Below are 19,877 nucleotides of genomic sequence, written 5' to 3'. Positions count from 1 at the left end.
GTCCAAGGAACAACAGATGCAAAGGCATGATAAATTTCATTGCAGCAGAGGGAAAAATGTTTCTTGATTCTCTGTCCATAAAGAAATGGGCTTTTCAGTGCTTCTCAGTTAAATGGCTTTAATTGCGCTGTCTGTCATAAAGTTAACAGCATCTGTTGAAGACATCATTATAAAATTTGCAACCTAAAGTTAATTGAAAAATTTCAGTAGAAGTGTAGCCAGTCCAAAAGTCCTCAAGGTAATACTAAACTTGCCCTCTTTAATGTAGGTAGTCTATTCTTTTTGCACACAGGTAGTAAATTATTTACCTTTACAGCTAGGTACTGACTTTAATGTGCAATCTTGTATTCCTTACACCTAATTACAATTGTCACTTCCACTATGAAGTCAGTAATGCGGGAACTGGCTTGCCGTTCAGGATTAAACATGCCTTCCTGATTTATTTTCTGTGTTCCAAGAACATACAGGATTATTTTGCAAGCTTTCCTCACCTCCTTATTTAAACCAGCTACATTTCCGGCCAGTCCTCAGATAATTCTGCCAATCTAATTAAACATGCAGAGGGAAGCAGAGTGGACTGGAGTGTCCTGAACTTCCCCTCACCAGCTGCCTGCCAAGCTTTCTCAATGATCAGCAGCAGGTTGAGTGTTCTAATGGAGAAAGTAACAAGCCCCCGAGGAGCTGCCCTCCTTACAGTGAGCAACCTGAGCGCCACCTGCCTTGGAAGGACTTGGGGAGAACACCCTGAGCCAGCCTTTGTGTGGCTGTGGCTTTTAAAGGCTGCCTGGCCAGTCACAGCACAGCTGCTTAGGAACAGAGGGACTGTTGAGGAAAATATTGATGAGGGCTGATCCTGCTGGACCGCTCTGGCCATGCTGAGGTAGATCTGGGTCATATGAGAAATAAGTCCAAACTGCTGGGTTCTTCTTAGTCTTTTATAACTAGTTCTGATACTTCTACTTTTAAAATAAGTACTTTGGAGTCTGAGGATTTATTTTCAAGAATTCAGACTATTTATTCAGTTTCCGTAAATAAAAAATACTAAGGCTGCCTCCCTAAAATAGAAAGCCAGTCCCCCTCCCCTGCTGAAGCATAGACTTCCCCGTCCATCTTGCTCTTTGAATGTTAACGTCTGAAAGAGTCAGAACCAAGACATTTGTATATTCATTATTCTGTAGGATGGAGATATTTAGATTATTAGATATGTGGAAGACTGCTGGTTGGAGAAGTAGGGAAATGTGTTTATTCATTTATCTTGCACCCTTGGAAAGCCGTGCTGGAACTTAAGCACCACCCCCAGCCCTGGTCCCTGCTCCAAGTAAAAGAAACATCTTTGAAGAGTGGACATTTTACAAAAGTGTACAGAAATGTGTTGCTAAAGAGAAGAGGATTCTGAATGTGCATAATGATACAAAAACAAAATCATGTTGTAAATTATTTTCATCTTTCTCTCTACAGGAAATAGCCCTCAAGATAGTCCAAGAAATTTCTCCCCCAGTGCCTCAGCCCATTTTTCATTTGCACGGAGGTAAGCATTTCCTGTGAGTGGAATAATAATGTGTTATGTAGAGAGTCCCTCCCCCCAACTCTTATGCCCCCTACATCCCTGCCCTCTGTCTTTTGTGGTCCTGCTTATTATCACATAGAGCCTTCTCCTCGGCAGCACCTGCCAAAGGTAGGCCACCATAGGACTTTGTTATACACATTCCTGCTTAGACAGGTTTAATAATACTTTCTGCCTCGTTCTAGAGTTATATGTGCCTCTCTTGGTCGCTCCCAGACGGTGGGCTCCCAGTGAGGGCAGGATATGCCTGTTGCCATCTATTTCCCCAGCCCAATACAGTGCCTTGTACAATGCTTGACAGATTTCTACTGTATTATCTGAGGTCATATTATAAGGACTTGATTCATCTCTGTCTCCTGGTGTACTTGCTTTTATTGTTGTTTAAATACTTTTTTTAAAATATAAAATGACCATTTTTGGGATCTCAAGGTATAAACTCTAAAGTGCCTCTTTACTTCTGAGCATCAAGCCAACAATCTAGTAATTCCCCTGAGATATAAATATCCACTCATGAACAATAGGACATTTTATCTTTTCTTTTCCTATCTTGGTTAGAATTGGGCACCAAATATCAAAGATCCATGGCTCATATCTGGGTCATTTAGTCATGAGGAAGTGTTAGGGATAATGAGCATATGCTCTAATATCAAACCTTTTCAGTTATGGATATTCTGTGATTTCTCCAAGTTAGAGGAGTCTACACACCACTTCTCCCGTGTTCTATACATGCAATCCATGTACTTTACTCTGTCAGATTCAAACCTAACCCTTACCCTTTCACATATACACCTGTCCTCTTCTGCCCAGGAAAAACACACAGGAAACAAAATGTCCATGTCCCTTCAGCCAGGTTTCTGAATATTCAGGATAATTTGGTCTATAATGTGAATGCCCTAGACAGTTGCTAAATTTTCCTCAGAGAACTAACCACATTTTCAAGTGGATTAAAGTAGTGCCTAATAAAGACACATACAAAAGTTAAAAGAATAGTTTTGTTTTAACACATGTTATTAATCAGCAAAACCTGCAGCATCTTCACTGCCATTTGCCAGCATGAAATTCATTTTATATTAATAAATCCAGATTAAAAGATCCATTGGCAGCATTTTCAGAATTGTCTGTAATTAAGTCTCCCTTGTAAATATCACACATTCCCCACCATATGGTAAATGCCCAAGTGTGTAAGGTGCGGGCCCTCTACCATGGGGGGAACACCAGAGTAATTAAGACAAGATCTCCAGGGAACTTCTGGAGTTTCCCCAATTCCAGATTCTGCTCTTTTAGCTCATTGTGTTAAGCGCCGTAAAGAAAATGTGAAAATTAACTGGTCCACAAAGCCTCTGTTTGCCCAATGAATATTAATTCATGATGGTGCTACTCTTCTAAGTGAAAAAAAAGAAAAATCTTATAAAAGTTGATAAAAAGAACCCACCATTAAAAAAACACCTTTTTTTAAAAAAAGGGAGTGCATTTAATTACTTTAATAAGAAAAATGCAAATATCATTGCAGCATACATTTAAACATGACAGCAATCACTCAGTCCTGCCAGATTCATAAAAATGGAGAGAATCTCATAATTAAGTGGGTGACTGGAGGACAGATAAATCTGGTTTCTATGCTATAAAAAAATTATACAAAACCCCAGACATGTTAATTTTTGACAAACCATAAACCGTGACAGAAGATTATCACTGGAGACCTCTAGTTCATTTTGCATGAGTTTCCAGATGGAACTCCTTTCACACTCTTCAGAAACTATTAATTTAGATTAGTACATGAGTGATCATCTTTTTAAACTTTCATTCAAGTAAACAGAACCTTGTGTTTGCTGTGAAACCCAAATCGGTGTATTTTTATGTCACATCTGGTGTCTTTCTCTTCCATTTTAAACTTGATTTTCATTCAGGAAACATGGAAACTCCGTTCATGGCTCTTCATTCCCTTCCATCTGGTATGCATTTCTGAGCCTTCAAGAAGTACTGCCATTTGAGACCGCCACATTTCACTATTTTGTATATTTAGTTCCACTCTGTTGTTTTTAAAATTATTCTTGTGTGAAGAGATGAAGATCAGGTTTATTAATCTGTTCTGATCTTATTTATCCCATATGATAATGCTCCCCCAGTGGACATCTCCTGTACTGTAAGAGTTTAATTTCAAACTGGAAAATATGATGACACACACTTTCCCTGTTATGTAATATATATCTGGTGTAAAATCATCAGGTTCATTTTTTAATACTGAGTTAAAATAAAAGAATGAAAATAAGCATCGTGGTAGCATAGATTTTGCCTGGAGCAAGGAAGCATATTATTACCTCATTAATAACTGTGGTACTGATGTACAATCCATCTGACTGTGGAGTTACTTAACAATTTTTTCCTTGGTGGTAAGATGGGGTAGTAACTTTGTTCTGCCTTTTCCAGAAGTTGAAGAGGGTTTTGCATTATAAATTGCTTTTACTCATTGGAAATGTAGAGCCCTGAAAAAATGCCATGGGTATCTCCTAGTTGCCTAGCTGTATTTACCAGGTAAAATCTCTCTCTCTCTCTGTATATATATTCTGTTTCCACAGGCAAATGACTTAAACATTCTTGCCTGCTGAGTTCAGGTCATTAGATACTTGTTGATCACTGGTGGGGAGTTACTCCTTTCGTTGGTCACATTATATTGGCATAGTTCAAATTGTTCCAAAATCATTAGAATATAAACTGTATCCCTCCAGGGTGACTGTAACAATTAAATAAAGAATATTGTTTCCTTTTCATACAGTTATAATAGCCAGGTTGATATTGGGACTTTTCATTCTTTCTTTATTGTACACCATATTAATCCAAATTTCTGTGAGTAGTGTTGAAATGTTTTTTTTGCCAGCCTCTTTGTATCCTGTGTTCTCATCTGATGTTTTTTCCTTCTTCCTTTTTCATTTCATGTAACATGGAGATTCCCATCCACAAAGAAAATGCTTTTTTTAAAAAAGCCTTGTTGCTTTGGCAAGAATATAGTCTTATCTTCAGATAACATGTTATCAGTAGTTACTGCAAAGAAAAGACATGATTGTTCATAGGATGCAAACTGTACTTGTGTGATAGCTTCCCTGACAACAGGGCATGCTCCCTCTGAAGTGCTGTATACCACATGTGTAGTAACCTCTGGTGTGTAGATGTCATGGTAATAAAAATGCAGTGGTCCTGTGTGTTCCATTTGAGGAAACAGACATGGACAGCTGAGGGGACTTCATGAGACATGGGTTATTCTGGTATGTGGCTGTGCAGAGTACTGAGCCATATTCTTGTTAAAACATTTTTTCGGGGTGTGTTCTCTGGAGTAAGCAAGTGTCAGTTGTGCTTCAGATCTAATATGAACACGCCTCCTCTCGGAATTGTTTATTCATCTGAAATGCCTTCATTGATATCTGAAGGAAAGGGGAGTTAATGAATCAAAAAACAAAATCATGGTGGGGAAATTGTGTCCCTCACTCTTTCAGAGACTAGTTTCTGATAACTGCTATTGAATGGACTGAATAATTCTTTGTAAATCATATCCTTTTCCTAATTTAAAGAATTGGAGATGTTTAAAATATAAATTGCAGGTATGGATTTTCAGGTCTGGGATAAATAGCCAACTAAAACATGACTAGCTTGTGTCCATTTAATTGACAGTTGAATGTCTTTATAAGCATGTTATTATAAGTATTTTTTTATTAAATTTTTAACATTTTAAATTGTTCAAAATATTTTTTAAAGAACATATGGCTTAATTCTCCTCATTTTATCTGGTATATTTACAAGCATCTTGCTTCTTTTTTTAAAAAATGTATTTGATTCAATTGTACTCCAATCATGGTCACAGTAATGACATGTAAACTTTTACTGAAATCATTACGTTGTAGTGCTTCTGTGATTTGTCTGCTTGAATTTCTCTATCTTGTCTTTGTGGACCATTTGCATTTATTTAAGACAATATCCATGAAAGCCTATGATTATATTTTTCCCTGAATATAATTTAGACTAAATGTTGGTTTTTACATGAACATCTGATTGTGACATTTCTCAAATTCAATTTCAATGCTGTAGAATTCCCTACCTTCAACTGCTTGTGAATGTGTCTGTGGTAAATTTGGTCCACTTTTTTCTCTCACTTGATGTTAATGTATTTATGAATTACAAACAGTCTATAATATGAGACTCCATCTAAGGATGCAGTATAGCTCTTGATAATGTGTGTTTTTCCTGTTCTCCCCTTGGCAAATGTGCATGTATTCATTTTCATGGTATTTTATGATTTTGAAGGCATCATCTTACTTGAAAATGTTAAAAAAGCAATGGCTCAGGAATGCCAGAGATTACAGAAAATTTGCTTTCTGGTGTCCTTTTCCCTTAGCAACAGTGTTGTCTCTATTACTTCCTTAAGTCTTCTGAGGCCCTTGTAATGACCTTACTTCATAACCAGAGTCCAACTCAGAAGCCCCCATCCTCTCACTATTTGGAGATAGAAACTGCTCTCTTCAAGACTTCTGGCAGCTTTGCCTCTATGACGGGCAGGCAACTCTGCTCTGTGCATTGGGGTCTGTCACCCGTGGACAAGTCTCCTTCTTTTCCCGCTGTTCCTGGCAGGAGCCCGGCTGCGTCCCCATGAGCTCAGCCTGAGGCTTTTGCTGAGCCCTTTGTGAAGTCAGGTCATGGCAGAAGGCAGGAACACTTAGAGATTCTCAGCATAAGGTCAGTTACTCTCTTAGTGCTAAGTGTTTTTTGCCACTTAAGGCTTGAGCCAGCTGTGAGCCCACAGATCCCTTGTTCCCTGGATGTGATGAGGAGGCCTGTTCCCCTGAAAATAATAAGCAGAAGGTCTTTCATGCAGGAAAGTCCCCACAGGCCCTTGTGCCGTGCTGGAACTCGGGCCCTTCCAAAGATCACTGCCCAAGTTATCAGTTTCCAGATAAGGGTGTTTTTCCTCCTCCCTTTCTGTTTTTATTTGCGTGAATGTGCTGAGCCTGACCATTATAATTAGCCTTGCTATTCATTTTGTCAAAGTGTGTTAGTGAGAGATCAATAAAATGGATCAGCGCATTCACTTTCTACTTGTTTGGGTGTATTGATTCAGTTTAAATAAAAGTCAATCTGCTGTATAATGTTTGTTTACTCTGGCCCTTGCTGAACATTTCCACATCCTCGCTGACTGTGTTTGTGTCATGTGTTTGACTAAAAATACTCAGTTTCCCTGGGGTTCCCATGTAACAGTACTCCAGCGTTGGCCTAAGCGAATCTTAATTTCTCAATAGGACTGATGGACGCCGCTGGTCCTTGGCTTCTCTCCCCTCCTCTGGCTATGGGACAAACACGCCCAGCTCTACCGTCTCTGTAAGTGCCTAATATTTTCCTCTCCCTTACAACAGTAATACAGTGCTCTCTTAGTCATACAGTGCTCTCTTGGGGCGTTTCCCGGTAGGAAGAAGATAAATCCTGCATGTTTGCCACTCTGAATAGGTCACTCATCGAATGATGAGCTGAGAAACTTTAAAAGGACATGCTGTTTGCTCCAAGCTTTTAAACTATGGTGCACAAATTTGAGTAAGTCCCAGGATCACAAGTTTGGACAAGATTGGGAGCTCTTGTTTTAATCCCATTTGGTGTAGTTTCAGGGGGGAAATGCAATCTGGTTTTATTGCTTTAGTTTCACACCAGTGGTATTAGTACTGAAAATACCATTAAACTGTGATGGCCTGGGTCTTTTTTCCTTGTGTGACTTAGATGCAGGCTTTTTGTTTTTTTATTTTTTTTCCTCCTTCAAAGAAAAAAAAAATGGCAAGCCTTAAATTTGTATGTGCCTTCTAGGTAAGAACTTACTTTTAAGGAGAGATTAAAAGAATTTATGTGAAGATAAATGAAAAGACAAGATGAAACCATGACATTGGTGGGGAGGGGGTGTGGGGGAGGATCCTCTTGCCCCAGACTGTGACACTTCTGCAAGAGCCCCAGCAATTAATAGAAATGGTTCAGTTGGTTAGATACATGTGTTCTCAATTTAAGTAATGTTGGAGGATATCTGTCTCTGCAGACCTTTAGAAGCCGGTGGTCATTTAGAAAGACCTGGCATGTTGTAGGTGTTCAACAAATACTTAATGGAGTTGTCCAGCCAGGAATGTGGGCCTGATTATTTTAGAGCCCCTCTGATCCATTTCCCTCTGCATTTTGTCAAAATGTGTGGTTTATTGTGTAGGGCTATCCATCTATTGTTTTTGTTTTTTCATGGACCCCAGCATAGTCAGCCACTTAATAGTTTTGAATTGAAAAGAAACTACAGTTAAATTTATAAACTCGTATCACCACTGTCTTATGTGTTCCCAAAATTCATGTTCCGATGTAATACAATGTGGGTTTTCTGGAGCACCTTTAAAGCTGACTTGTTAAAATCTGTTGGGTTATTTTTAACCATCTCCTCAGCATTTAATTAAGGAGAAGTAATTTATTTTCCGATGCATTATTCTATTTTGTTGTGGTATGTGAGTTTATTGCCCATTTAGATCATTTTTGTGAAACATCCTGACAACCTTGTGTGGTTTCAGTGGCAGATCAAACTCACATCAAGAAAGGATGCTTGAAACTCCTGAATGGCTTCAGTGGATAAAATTGTCACTGAATTACACTGAAGTCAACCTTGGTTATATGCCAGTAACCATCATTTGTTATTGGCCCATACTTAGATGAGGAAAACATGGACAACCACAGTGTGAAAATGAATTCTAAAATTGATTGACTAAAATGAAGAAAAAAGTAATATTCTAAATTTTAAGTGGTGGTCTTTTTTCCCCAGACTCTTGGGTATCTCCAGTTAGAACCCAGCCCCCAGTAAACAGACTGTCTGGCCCTTTGGTCTGTGGCTTTCCCATTATATGTTCTCATCTAATCCTCCCCATTCCCAAAATACATATCATGTCTCTTGACTCCAAATTCTTTTTATTTCAACCATGTGACCTTGCTTTGACCTTCATGCAAGTTCCATTGTAGTTTGGATGTAGAAATTTCTCTTTTGCAAGAAAAATAGAGGAGAGTGGAAGATCTTTCCCCTTTCCACCTTTAACTAATGAATCATGCACCATTTATTTATTTATTTTTATTTTTTATTTTTTATTTTGGTATCATTAATCTACAATTACATGAAGAACATTATGTTTACTAGGCTCCCCCCTTCACCAAGTCCCCCCCTCATACCCCATCACAGTCACTGTCCATCAGCCATGCACCATGTTATAAAGTGAATCTATAATAAAAGGAGTGAGTGAGCTACATAGAATTGGATTCCATTTGGTACAAATAATTGTTGAAAACAAATTTTTTATAAATATTATGTGCTAGGCATTAGTCTAACTGCTTACAATGCATTGCAGTCCTTGTTTACTCCTGGCAACATACTGTGTAATGTAGTTGCTGTAGTTCTCTTCAACTTATGGATCAAAAATGTGAAGCACAGAGACTGAACTGAGGGGTTATTTGCCATCCCCCTTGCTTTATCAGTAAGAATACAGTAAGTGGTCAAGACCCCAGGCTCTTGGATCTTTTTAAGGAATTTACATGGTATTTCTTAAAATCTTGTAATTAAAAACCTGACTTGGCCATCTGTCAAAATAGAGTCATCAGTGTCCCTGACTTCCATATGTGCCCAGAGTGGCCTCTTGAGACAATTTTTAGTCATTCACGCATATTCTGTGTTTCTAACAGCATCTAACCAGAAGTAAGACAGCTTTTCTCTTAAGTGTTTATTTTATTGAAGAAAGTGGTATGATATAATTGTTGATCTCATACACCTATGTTTTCCTTCAAAATGATATTTTAGCTTTCAAAATCATTGTTTTTGCCCAAAGACAAAACTGTTAAATTTGGGGAGTGTGTAGGTGCTTCACACCTATAAAAGTTCAGCTGTCTTTTCTGCTAGTTGTTGATAAAAAGATGAGCGAAAATTTGAAAAACTTCTTCTTATTTCCCATAAAGGACAAGTTTTGTGTTCTTGTCCTTTAAATATTAAGGCAAAAAATATGCAGAACTGCTCAGTAGTTGTGTTTTTTTCTTCTCTAAATCTGAATCGCCTTTAGATTCTCATTTTCTGGGTTAACTGTTAGTCATTTAGCCAATCTGAAATGCATTTTGATTATTTTTTTAAGTCAGAAATATACAGTATATACAAATAAAATTACAAACACTTTGAAAACATAGCCTGAGTTTTAGAGGTAATAGTGTCATTTGCTCAATTCCATAACTGCTTATGATGAAATGAAAACATCCTGTCTTTGTCCTTTGGATATAATGGAAATGAGAAAACTGGCAAGTGTTAAAAATGCTATATTCTGAAATTAGATGGATTTGATCATATGAAGTTAATCAGTTCTTCCAAAGAATACTTAGTATTGCAACTTCTTTTAACTTCAAATTTTTCAGTTAAAATTAATTTGTGGAACTTTTCCATGGTAATATCCAGATCAGAATTTTTTATTTTAAAATAAGCAAGATGAAATTGCAGCAGTAGGAGGACATTCCCCCATATATTTTTTTGCCAGATAAGTTACTTTCTCCTGAGGGAAAGAATGGAAATAGAAATATAAATACCTGTATATGTGAGGTATGACTATAAAATGATATTACTTTTAATAAATAACAAGTAGAAAATTACACATGTGTAAGTGTTCTGTCCTTTGCAAAATGGTTATCTGGAGAGATTAAATGATATCATCTCTCAGAACATTTTGGGGGAACTCTTCTATAGGTTTTTTTTTATGTAAATCTTTACTCTTTGAAAGTGGATTTGATTTATGCAAACTAGTTGAGTGATGACTCACTGTCACCACACTTAGAAGACAAGCTAGAAATGTAAAGTAATGAATGAGACTCAGTTTACTCAGAAACTCCCAGAGTAATTATTGAAACTCTTCTGAAAGTTGTATTCCAGGGTGTTTCAGCCAGTGGAGGTATCTTTTCAGTAACCTTATGAGGTCTTAGGGACAATACCTCTCCCCTCTGTTGTCCGGAAGCTCTTTTCACTGGCTTTGTGAGTTTTTCGCTGAGTCCCTAATCTCTGCTGAAACAGAACCTCGGATTTCTTTGTTGTCCAATATCGACTTACTTTTTGAACCCTGTTTGGTACCTTTTGAATCCCTGGGCCTTTTTGCTGGCCTACAGTTGTTCCCAGGGCTGTAAACCCATCCTGGTGTCACTTGCGTTTAGCTTCACCCTATTCCCATTGACCCCTTGCTTGTTCCAGCTGAGGTGAAAGAGGCCCACTTCCCACAGAAGCTACTTTCCTTCTTGCTCCTTTAAAAGTGTTAAGGTTATAACATTTATTTATAGCACTGCATCATTCATTTTAACATATTCCCCAGCTGTAAGCCCAGGACGCATACCTTACGGAGTTCAGTTATATTGTTATACATATGGTATAACCACAAAATTTTCCTCTTGGAGTTAACACATGTTAACATTTTGTTACATTTGCTACAGCTGTTTTTTTTTTTTTTTTGATAAAATTATTTTGTTTAATAAATAAAGATTATCAAAGATACAGCTAAAGCCCCTGCCATCCAATCCCTTCTCCTTCCTCCAGAGGAAACCACCCTCCTGACGTCACTTGGTGTCGTTCTCATGCAGTTACAGGTCCTTGAATCCTGTGAAATTTGTGAGCTCAGTGTGTCTTGGAATTAATTTTCACATTTTAGAAAGGTAACATGATCCCTGTACTGTATAAAACAGCCCAGCAGCAACTGGGCCAGAAGCTCATAATCAAATATATTAATATTTCTACAGCAACCTGAATCAACAAACTAAGTGGATTAAATACATACTTTAAATAGCTTTCCAACAGTTCAGTTGATGCTTTCCACCAAAAGGGATTACTGTAACCCTCTGAGGAAACACCTGGGATTGGGGATTCTGAAATCTTGAATACAGGATTGTGGACATTGATTTACCTTTGAGACACATGTGTGAATTCTTAATTCTGTTTTTCTGTTTGCTAATTTCCTTTTCTTCTCTCACTGCTGATTCTCTCCTGCTTGCATTGACTTTATTCTTCTTCTCCCTGATTTCTTGAATTGATTTAGTTTATGTGTTTTATTTCATTATTCATAATGAAAGTATGGAAGACTACCTTTAGTTTCTGAATAGAGCTTTGGTTTATCTCCTAAGTCTTTCAAGGAGTGTTCTCATTTTATAGTTTATAAAATCTCATTACCTTATAAAAATTCCTCTTTATATCAGCGTATACTTATAAGGTATTTTATAATTTCAAGATATAAGGATATTTTTAAGCTTTAGTCATTCATTACTAATGTTACTGCATTTCAGTACTTGAGTGCTTAGGAAGTGTGTTCTTAACATAATGACAGATATTTTTAAAATAAATTTAAAAACCTGCTAGAACTGAATTTTCAGGTTGTATCTTTCAAAATATGCTTATTCTAACCAGGCTTCCATTACTAAAAAAATTCTCAATCTCTTTTGTTAGAATTGCTTATACAGTTCCCAATAAAACAAAAACAACAATTTCTTTGCTTTATAATTATTTTTCTGACTGATTAAAAGCAGTGTTTTTAGCCATTCACCTTTTCTATCCTACCTTGTCCTAAGTATTGAGTGACAATTTTCAAAAAGCAAATCTATACAGAGCGATTAAAAAAAAAAAACTCCCCACAACTGAAGCTCTTAAAAAAAAGTCTTAGCCAAAGAAACAAAAGTTCCAATTTTTAAAGTAATGGCATTAGTAAGAAAAGCATCTTCTTCATCCCTTCCCCTTTATCCAAAGTACATATTAATGGTAATTGTATCAAAGGACAGCATGCTTTGTAAAGTGAGATCTCATTACCTTATTTATGATCACACATCATAGACTTCATTTTATGTGATTTAGCTAAAAGTCACAATGTTTGATTGTGAGCAGTAGTAGCAAGGGTGCTATACTTAGTTGAGAACTAATTGCCATTTAATGCACCCAGATTCTCACTCCAACTATCACTTTCTTGCTTTGGCTTTGACTGGGTCCTGTCCATTTTCAGAGCCTGGGTTTTCTCTAGGAGAGGAAACTATCTTTGGGAAATTGTCTTATAGACAAATGAGATGAATATGGAAGGCATCTTGACCTCTCTGAGAAAGCATCAAGAGTTACAACTAGTTGTTGTAATCATAGCATGAAAAGGAAACAATATAAAATTGTGATGTCACTCAAGTTTAGTGCTTTGATCTTACATTCTTTTGAAGAAGTTCTTCTTAGGTGGCCATCTAACCTCACTTTGGTTTGTTTTAGTCATCCTGTTCCTCCCAGGAGAAGTTACATCAGTTACCATACCAACCAACGGCAGATGAATTACACTTCTTATCGAAACATTTTTGTACTACTGAAAGCATTGCCGCGGAAAACAGATGCAGGAACACACCCATGCGCCCCCGTTCCCGAAGTCTGAGGTGTGTGGACCCAATTGAAAAACGTTATTTAATTGGATTATGTTTTCAACCATTTCAAAGGAAGACTTTCGGTTCTCTGATTCATTTATGTGTGAACTGATTTGTGAACTACTATAAATACAGTGTGATTTTTTTTTCCATCTATACATGATATTGTTAATTATCATGGAAAGGCATCTTACTATTCTTCTTTTAAATTTTCACAGTTTGCTAATTCCTGAAGTAGCAGTAATCATGATGGGCTAAAGGGACCAACTGTAAAAACTTACAGCCACTGGAAATTACAAGACAATCTAATTGTGGTGCAGTAGCAGTTCATATTCTTTTTTAAGAGGGAAAGGGTTGGCTGAAAAGGAAAGACAACAACATCAGAAGGATTTTTTTTCGATTCCACATTATAAAAGTTCACCCAGATCTTTTAGTCTTTCTTCCCATGATAAGTTTTAATTTCTCCAGACTATTAATAACTTGTTAGGAATTTGCATCCCTTACATTTGTGGGTGCCAAATATTTGACATTAAGTAGGGCCAGTTTAATTTGACCTTTTTTTAATCTCTCACACGCACGCATGCGTGCACACTCCCTCCCCCCAGAAGGGTGTGGCTTTGGGTGAGGTGCCTGTGCAGCTGAGGCTGTCCCTGAAGGCACTGGCAGAGAAAGGCTTCTGCACTTCCAGCAGCTGCTCCAGCAAGTCCTTCTCTGCGGCCTGATCAAGACAGCCCGTCTCTGGGTCCACCACTGTATGACATTTTGGTGCTATAGAATTGCTGCACTTTCATATATTTAGATTTTATTATAAAAACCATCAGGTATTCAGTTGAATATCAGTTTACTGAGAAGGGTTTTGTACCTTTGTATCTTTTGTATTTAGTATCATAAACTGATAGGAAAGGTAGCCGTAGCCACACTTGGTAATTGTGAGATGGATGAGAATATTTTGAAATGTGGAATGAAAGACCAATTTTATGAATTTCTTCAGAGGCATTGCATTTTACCACATGGGTGCCCTTCTGGTTTTATGAAAGGAGTTCCCAGGATAAGTAACGCAAGCTGTACTCCCAGGAATGGACATACTCACACTTAAGTTGTGCAACTACCACTGGGAAAGAACAAGAAATAAGGAACAACACACAACAGTTCCATGCCTGTGTTCCTTGTTGTACATAGCATCCCAGATAAATACTTGCTAGGCTAGAAAATGGATTTCGTTGGTGATACCTGTGCCATGGAAGACTTACACATCTCCAGTGCTACGTGTCAGAGCACAGGTGTATGATAAAGGTGTGAAATTACGCTGTTCAGCATGTCCTAGACGTTACTGTTAGTAGCTACCCTATTTTGTTTCATATTGCAGTTCACTAATTGGTTTCCAGGTTTACACAATCGCGTGCTACATATAGAATATAATCTCAATTTCAGTGTGTCTTCTGAACTAGTTTTATATTATAGCTATAATTATTTTGTGGCATTTTACTTCCTGAACTTTCTTTTAGATCCTCCTCAGGGTGTCACTGCTTGTGGCTGTGTATGGGTACATGTATACTAATGACTGATTTTGTAGTTTATTACCTAATATACTTTTCTTATGTAGTACTTTTGATGCAACCAATTGTTTATAAATAAAAAGCTTATTCTCATTTCATGCTGTGGCAAGTTTAAAAGGGTAATTTGCTTTGCTTGCAGCCCTGGACGTTCTCCCGCCTGCTGTGACCATGAAATAATTATGATGAACCATGTCTACAAAGAAAGGTTCCCAAAGGTAATGAATTGAATCGAAGATGCCTAGCATCTAAACAAATAGGCAACATAGGTTTAGCATCAGTGAGGTGGTTTGGTTATGGGAAGTAATGGTCATGTATTAATAACTTCATAAAACAGTACCATGCCTTCTTAGATAAAATCACTAAACATTTTTTAAAACTGCTGAGAACTAGCTACACTCTCTGAGTGGTGAACTGGCTCTGAAGGAAATCCTGCTGGTGGCCTGGTAAGGTGCTACAGGGAGTCCCCTTTAAAAGGCCCCTAGACCCCTGTGTTCCTTGTGCCCATGTTCCAGGCCTGAGGCTATGTTGTCAAGCAGAGACCAGTTATCGTCCTTAGACACCTGTAGACTGGTATGTCATGAAAGTCTTTATTGTTTTTAAATCTCACTTTTTCTGTGATTTCCTACCTCTTCAGCAATTATATATTCAGCCCTATTAATATAGAAGGGCAGATACAGTTGCAGTGTTCCCTAGTGGACTGGAAAATGGAACTTGGATCTAGCCAGAGAGGACTGGGGACAGGGTTGCTGCCAGATGCCCTGACCGCAGGGAGCTGCTGCGGATAGTCCCCGGGGCCTCTTTTCCACAGCTTTCCCACCAAAGTGCTCCTCACGTTTGAGAGAAGGCAGTCTTTCCTTGTTGTTCCTGCTCCTCCCCCACTACCTGTGTAGCCTTAGGCAAGAAAGCCAAAGGGAACCTTTGGTTTCATAAATCAGTAGAGTATTTATTATTTGTAATGAACCCAACATTGATGTCATTGATTAAAGCCATCTTAGCTATTTATCACATGCCACTTGTTCACCAGGAGCAGATCCTGACTCTACCTAGTCAGTGCTGATAAGGATTTTAGAGGGGGCAGGAGGGGGAGGGAATCCCCCTGCTTATACAACTTACACAAGCCTATACAATGTAAGCAAGGAATATTGATTAGGCAGGAGGGGATCAGAGAGAACGAAATGTAAGTTAGAAAGGAAGTTTTAGACTTACATTACCAAGGGAATTCCGTTGGCCTTGCACACAATATAGCTTTGTGAGGAAAGGGTAAAGATAGTATTATAAGGTGCTTATTCCTAGTACATGAAAGCCTAGCTAAGATAATCAAACTCGTAGCTCACCCTGCGGAATTCTAGCAGCAGTTCTGATTTTTGAATAGGTAAAAACATAACTATTTGATAATTTTTGACCGTCCAGCTGAAAAAGCCTAAGGTCTTAAATGAAAGCATAGCAATTCGCAGACATGCTTGAGTTATTTAAAGAAACGTGCACAGACCATTTTACATTTGATAGGACATAGAAAAAAGTAATTATCCCCCTGGGATACTCAGTTGTCCTTATAAACCTCACATCCTTCTTCCACATGGTCAAGCTGCAGCTGCTTCCTTTCTTTTTTCCAAATAGACTTTATTTCTTAGAGCAGTTTTAGGTTCACAGCAAAATTGAGCAAAAGGTGCAAGAGTTCTTATATAGCCCCTCGCCCCACACCTGCACAGTCGCCTCCCATCACTGTCCCCTAGCAGAGTGGTCCATCTGTTACCACTGATGCGCCTGCACTGATGCGTCCTCATCACCCAGTCAGTAGTTTACATTAGAGTTCACTCCTGGTGGTACACATTCCGTGGATTTTGACAAATAGCAGCAACAATTTGTACAATCCATTACAGTATCATGCAGAAGTAAAGCTTCTTTTAAATATAATTTCTGCAATTCTATTTAATAACTTGTGGAGGTCTCTGAAGATGCTAGATGAATATGGTGATCGAATTGTCCGCATGTGCTTCCCTGTGTTACATCTGTGTGTGCGTGTCTTCTCTAGGCTACAGCTCAGATGGAAGAACGTCTTAAGGACATTATCACCAGCTACTCTCCCGACCATGTTCTTCCTCTAGCAGATGGAGTGCTTAGTTTCACTCATCACCAGATTATTGAACTGGCTCGAGATTGCTTGGATAAATCCCACCAGGGTCTCATCACCTCACGATACTTCCTTGAATTGCAGCACAAATTAGACAAACTGCTACAGGAGGTATGAACCATATACCTTAGAAAGTTTTCATATTTCTTGTGCTTTTGCCCTGAAAAAAATAAAAATTGCATGAGAAACTTGCTTACAAGTTTTAACAAAGAGGTGGAGTTCATATTCCAGTGAAGCAAAGAAGAAGAAGGAGACGACTTCTTGTTATAAATTGATTCTTGTCATCATTTATAGTAATAGAAAGTTAATGTAATAACCTTTACGGGAACCTTGGGACCCAACAATCTGTAGCTCTAGGATAAGTGGATTGTGAAGGATTTTGAAGCAGTGATTTCTGCTCCCCCTTAACCGTTAAGTTATAAATTGCCTGAGAGTATGTGCATTATTCTGTGATGCTATCTAGTTCTAGTATCTGGAAAAGCTAAATGGAAAATTGTTGGCTTCTTCTAGGCCCTGTGTCCTCTTAATTAACCTGTATGTGGTGTTGGGTGGAAAATGGCAAGGTATATTTTCATTAGTGTCAGTTCTTCTAAGAAAATATCCAATTTCTAAAATGACAGATAAACACAGGACGTATGTAGGCCCAACACTTGCATGCCTTGCTCCTGATAACACCTGGGACAGGAAGGAATGTGTATGGTAGGATGGAATTAGCACATCATATTGCTATTTGGACTGAAATTGGATAGCTGCAGCCTATAAGTACTTACTGGTACTTACTGGTTCCTATTTAGCCTATATATTTGAATATATATATATATATTGTATTTCTTTATCTCATAGGGCATAAATTATGGCCATCTAAACATAATCATATGTGGATTTCTCTAAGCATGAATATGTAAATAATTGCATGGAACTGAAGGAAAATATTAGCGTCCTGGTTCTCTGGCAATCCATCCATCCTTGCCTCTGCTGAATTCAGTTCCTGCGAGATGAGAAGATCCTTCTGATTAGCAGCCACTATTTCCTTCTCTTTCCTATTCAAACCTCCCAACAGGTTTCTACATTCATTCCCATTTCTCATATTTCAGCCTATTGCAGTCCATTAAAGCAGTGCTTCTCAGACTGTTTTGAGGGGGGACACATTGTTTTTTGTGTTTGTTTCCAATTTGTCTGGGACCATTTCTCCTATAAATTAAAATGAAAAGTAATTTATAGGAAAATGACGGTGCATAACAATACACCAGCAATATAGAATGTAGGTGTGGCTAAATGCTTAATCTAATCACTGCACTCACCTTAGCAGAAGCAGATGACATCTCGTGGACCCGCACCAGGCCTGCTGCAGTGCTTGTGTGCGCAGGGCCATTGTTTGCGTGATTCCGTGTGTGACTAGGATGGTGTGGGACTTCTAATCTCCTCTCACTAAACTCGCTTTTGCCCACTGTCCTCCTTACTGCACATCTACTGGACACTGAAACAGGCCTATTTTACTAGAATATCATTTCATTCAGCAGTGTTAAAACCCTGTTTTTCTCTCTTGTTCCCTCCTCCCCTTAAGACATTCTTTTATTCTTGGCACCTTTGTTCCTTCTCCGCCCTTCCAAGGGCACCCCTTCCAACTTGTGTTTTCTGAAAGTGCTGGCTTGACTGGAGCCTGGCCCACCGCCCCTCCCCTGTGCCTGGTGACCTTGCTGGCTGTCTCAGGTTGGGGACCTGTGGCCTCTGCTGGCTTCCAGTCTGTAGCTCAGTCCAGCAGCCCTCTCTCGGATTTCAGATTCATGTTTCTGCCTGCCTACCTGGACAGCCCACTGAGGCAGCAGACCCAACCTGTCCGAAATTAAACTCAGTATTTTCTCACCAAACCTGCTTCTTCTGCATCCCGTCTTCGGAGTTGCCTGCTAGTAATACTGGGTCATACTAGACTCCCTCATTTCTTTCCATCAAATAACCACTCAGCTCTCTTTGTTTACTTGCTAAATATTTCACTAATTCATCCCTTCTGTTCTATAGCCACTACCTAACTCAGGCCCTCATCCTCACTGGTCTGCCTCCTTCCAGTCCTAACCCCTCAGATTCATACTTCTGTGCACCTGCAAGAACATCTCTATCTCACAATACTCTTGAGTGGCTCCACTCTGCCTATAAGTAAAAACTGTAACATGGCCTGTTAACTGCAGTACATTGTAATGGTCTGTTTTAGGGTCTCACTTCACCATACAGTGGTCTCTTTCAGGGGCAAGGATCACATCCGAATCTTCGTCTCTAACTCCCCAGACCCTGGCGCTGTGCCTGGTACTTACTGGTCCCTCAGTAACTATAGAAGGAAAGGAAGGAAGGAGGGAGGAAGAAGATAAGCCTGTGTACACGCCATTACAGTTGATCTGTTATGATTTATCATCAAGTAATATAATTCTGCTGCCCTTTTAATCACATCAGCTCCTGGGAAATGCCAGAAACTATGTATATTACTTAATGAAAATACCTCAAAAGTTCCATTTGTTAAATGGTCCATTTTTAATCAAAAGAGGCAGATAAGAGAGGGACTCTGTAGTCAGCCTCTATGAGATATTCCTTCCTTAATCCCATGGTTCTGTCCCAGGATGTTACCAGTTTAGACCTGTTTTTCATTCCTTAATAGACATTCCCTGGAAAGGGCAGAATTGATATTCAAAGCTATGTCCATTGAAATCCCCCATTTAATTTTTTTTCTATATGATGAACTTAGGTTGTTCCATGCCAATGAAAAAAAAACTCAGGGTTCAAAAACCATCTAAATGTACCATATAAGAGATTAAAATTTGTTGATATTTAGAGAAATTCTATTTTGGTCAGAGAAACATGCATACTTGTGGCATAAAGAGCATTGTTGGGTATGAATAAGAACATTTCTTGTTTATCTTCACAGATAAACATTTTCCTTCAGTCCTGTAAAAAATATAACTGCCTTCAGAGTCACATTTACAGGGCCCTTCCAGAGTTGGAGCTGAATGGTCACAAGGGAACCTGTCCCTTTTAGATGAAGCCAAATTGTGGGAACTTGCTTTGCCTTCCGCAGGATGCAATTGTTGTCATTTCCCAGCTTTGACATGGCAATCTTCTGCATACCCAGGCGAGATCCCCTGGAGGTTTGAGCAGCTTGATTTAAGTGATGCCATTTGAAAGTCTCAAGGTCTAGGTCAATTCCAGA

General features: G+C 38.6%; 1 protein-coding gene across 19 annotated transcripts in view; it reads left to right on the top strand.

Moving 5' to 3' along the window:
* The window catches only part of MAST4 (microtubule associated serine/threonine kinase family member 4), a 536,231-nt gene that overhangs the window by 462,968 nt on the left and 53,386 nt on the right, over nt 1-19,877 (top strand). For all 19 annotated transcript variants that reach the window (XM_057494688.1, XM_057494684.1, XM_036887943.2 and 16 more), the window contains 5 exons: nt 1,459-1,528; nt 6,847-6,925; nt 12,852-13,009; nt 14,693-14,768; nt 16,586-16,795. In XM_057494688.1, the coding sequence (XP_057350671.1) occupies nt 1,459-1,528; nt 6,847-6,925; nt 12,852-13,009; nt 14,693-14,768; nt 16,586-16,795 (593 nt within the window). The remainder of the gene's footprint in view (nt 1-1,458; nt 1,529-6,846; nt 6,926-12,851; nt 13,010-14,692; nt 14,769-16,585; nt 16,796-19,877) is intronic.

Source organism: Manis pentadactyla, chromosome 2, assembly GCF_030020395.1.
Source record: "Manis pentadactyla isolate mManPen7 chromosome 2, mManPen7.hap1, whole genome shotgun sequence".
Taxonomy (NCBI): domain Eukaryota; kingdom Metazoa; phylum Chordata; class Mammalia; order Pholidota; family Manidae; genus Manis; species Manis pentadactyla.
This window is presented reverse-complemented; position numbering and strand designations above follow the sequence as displayed.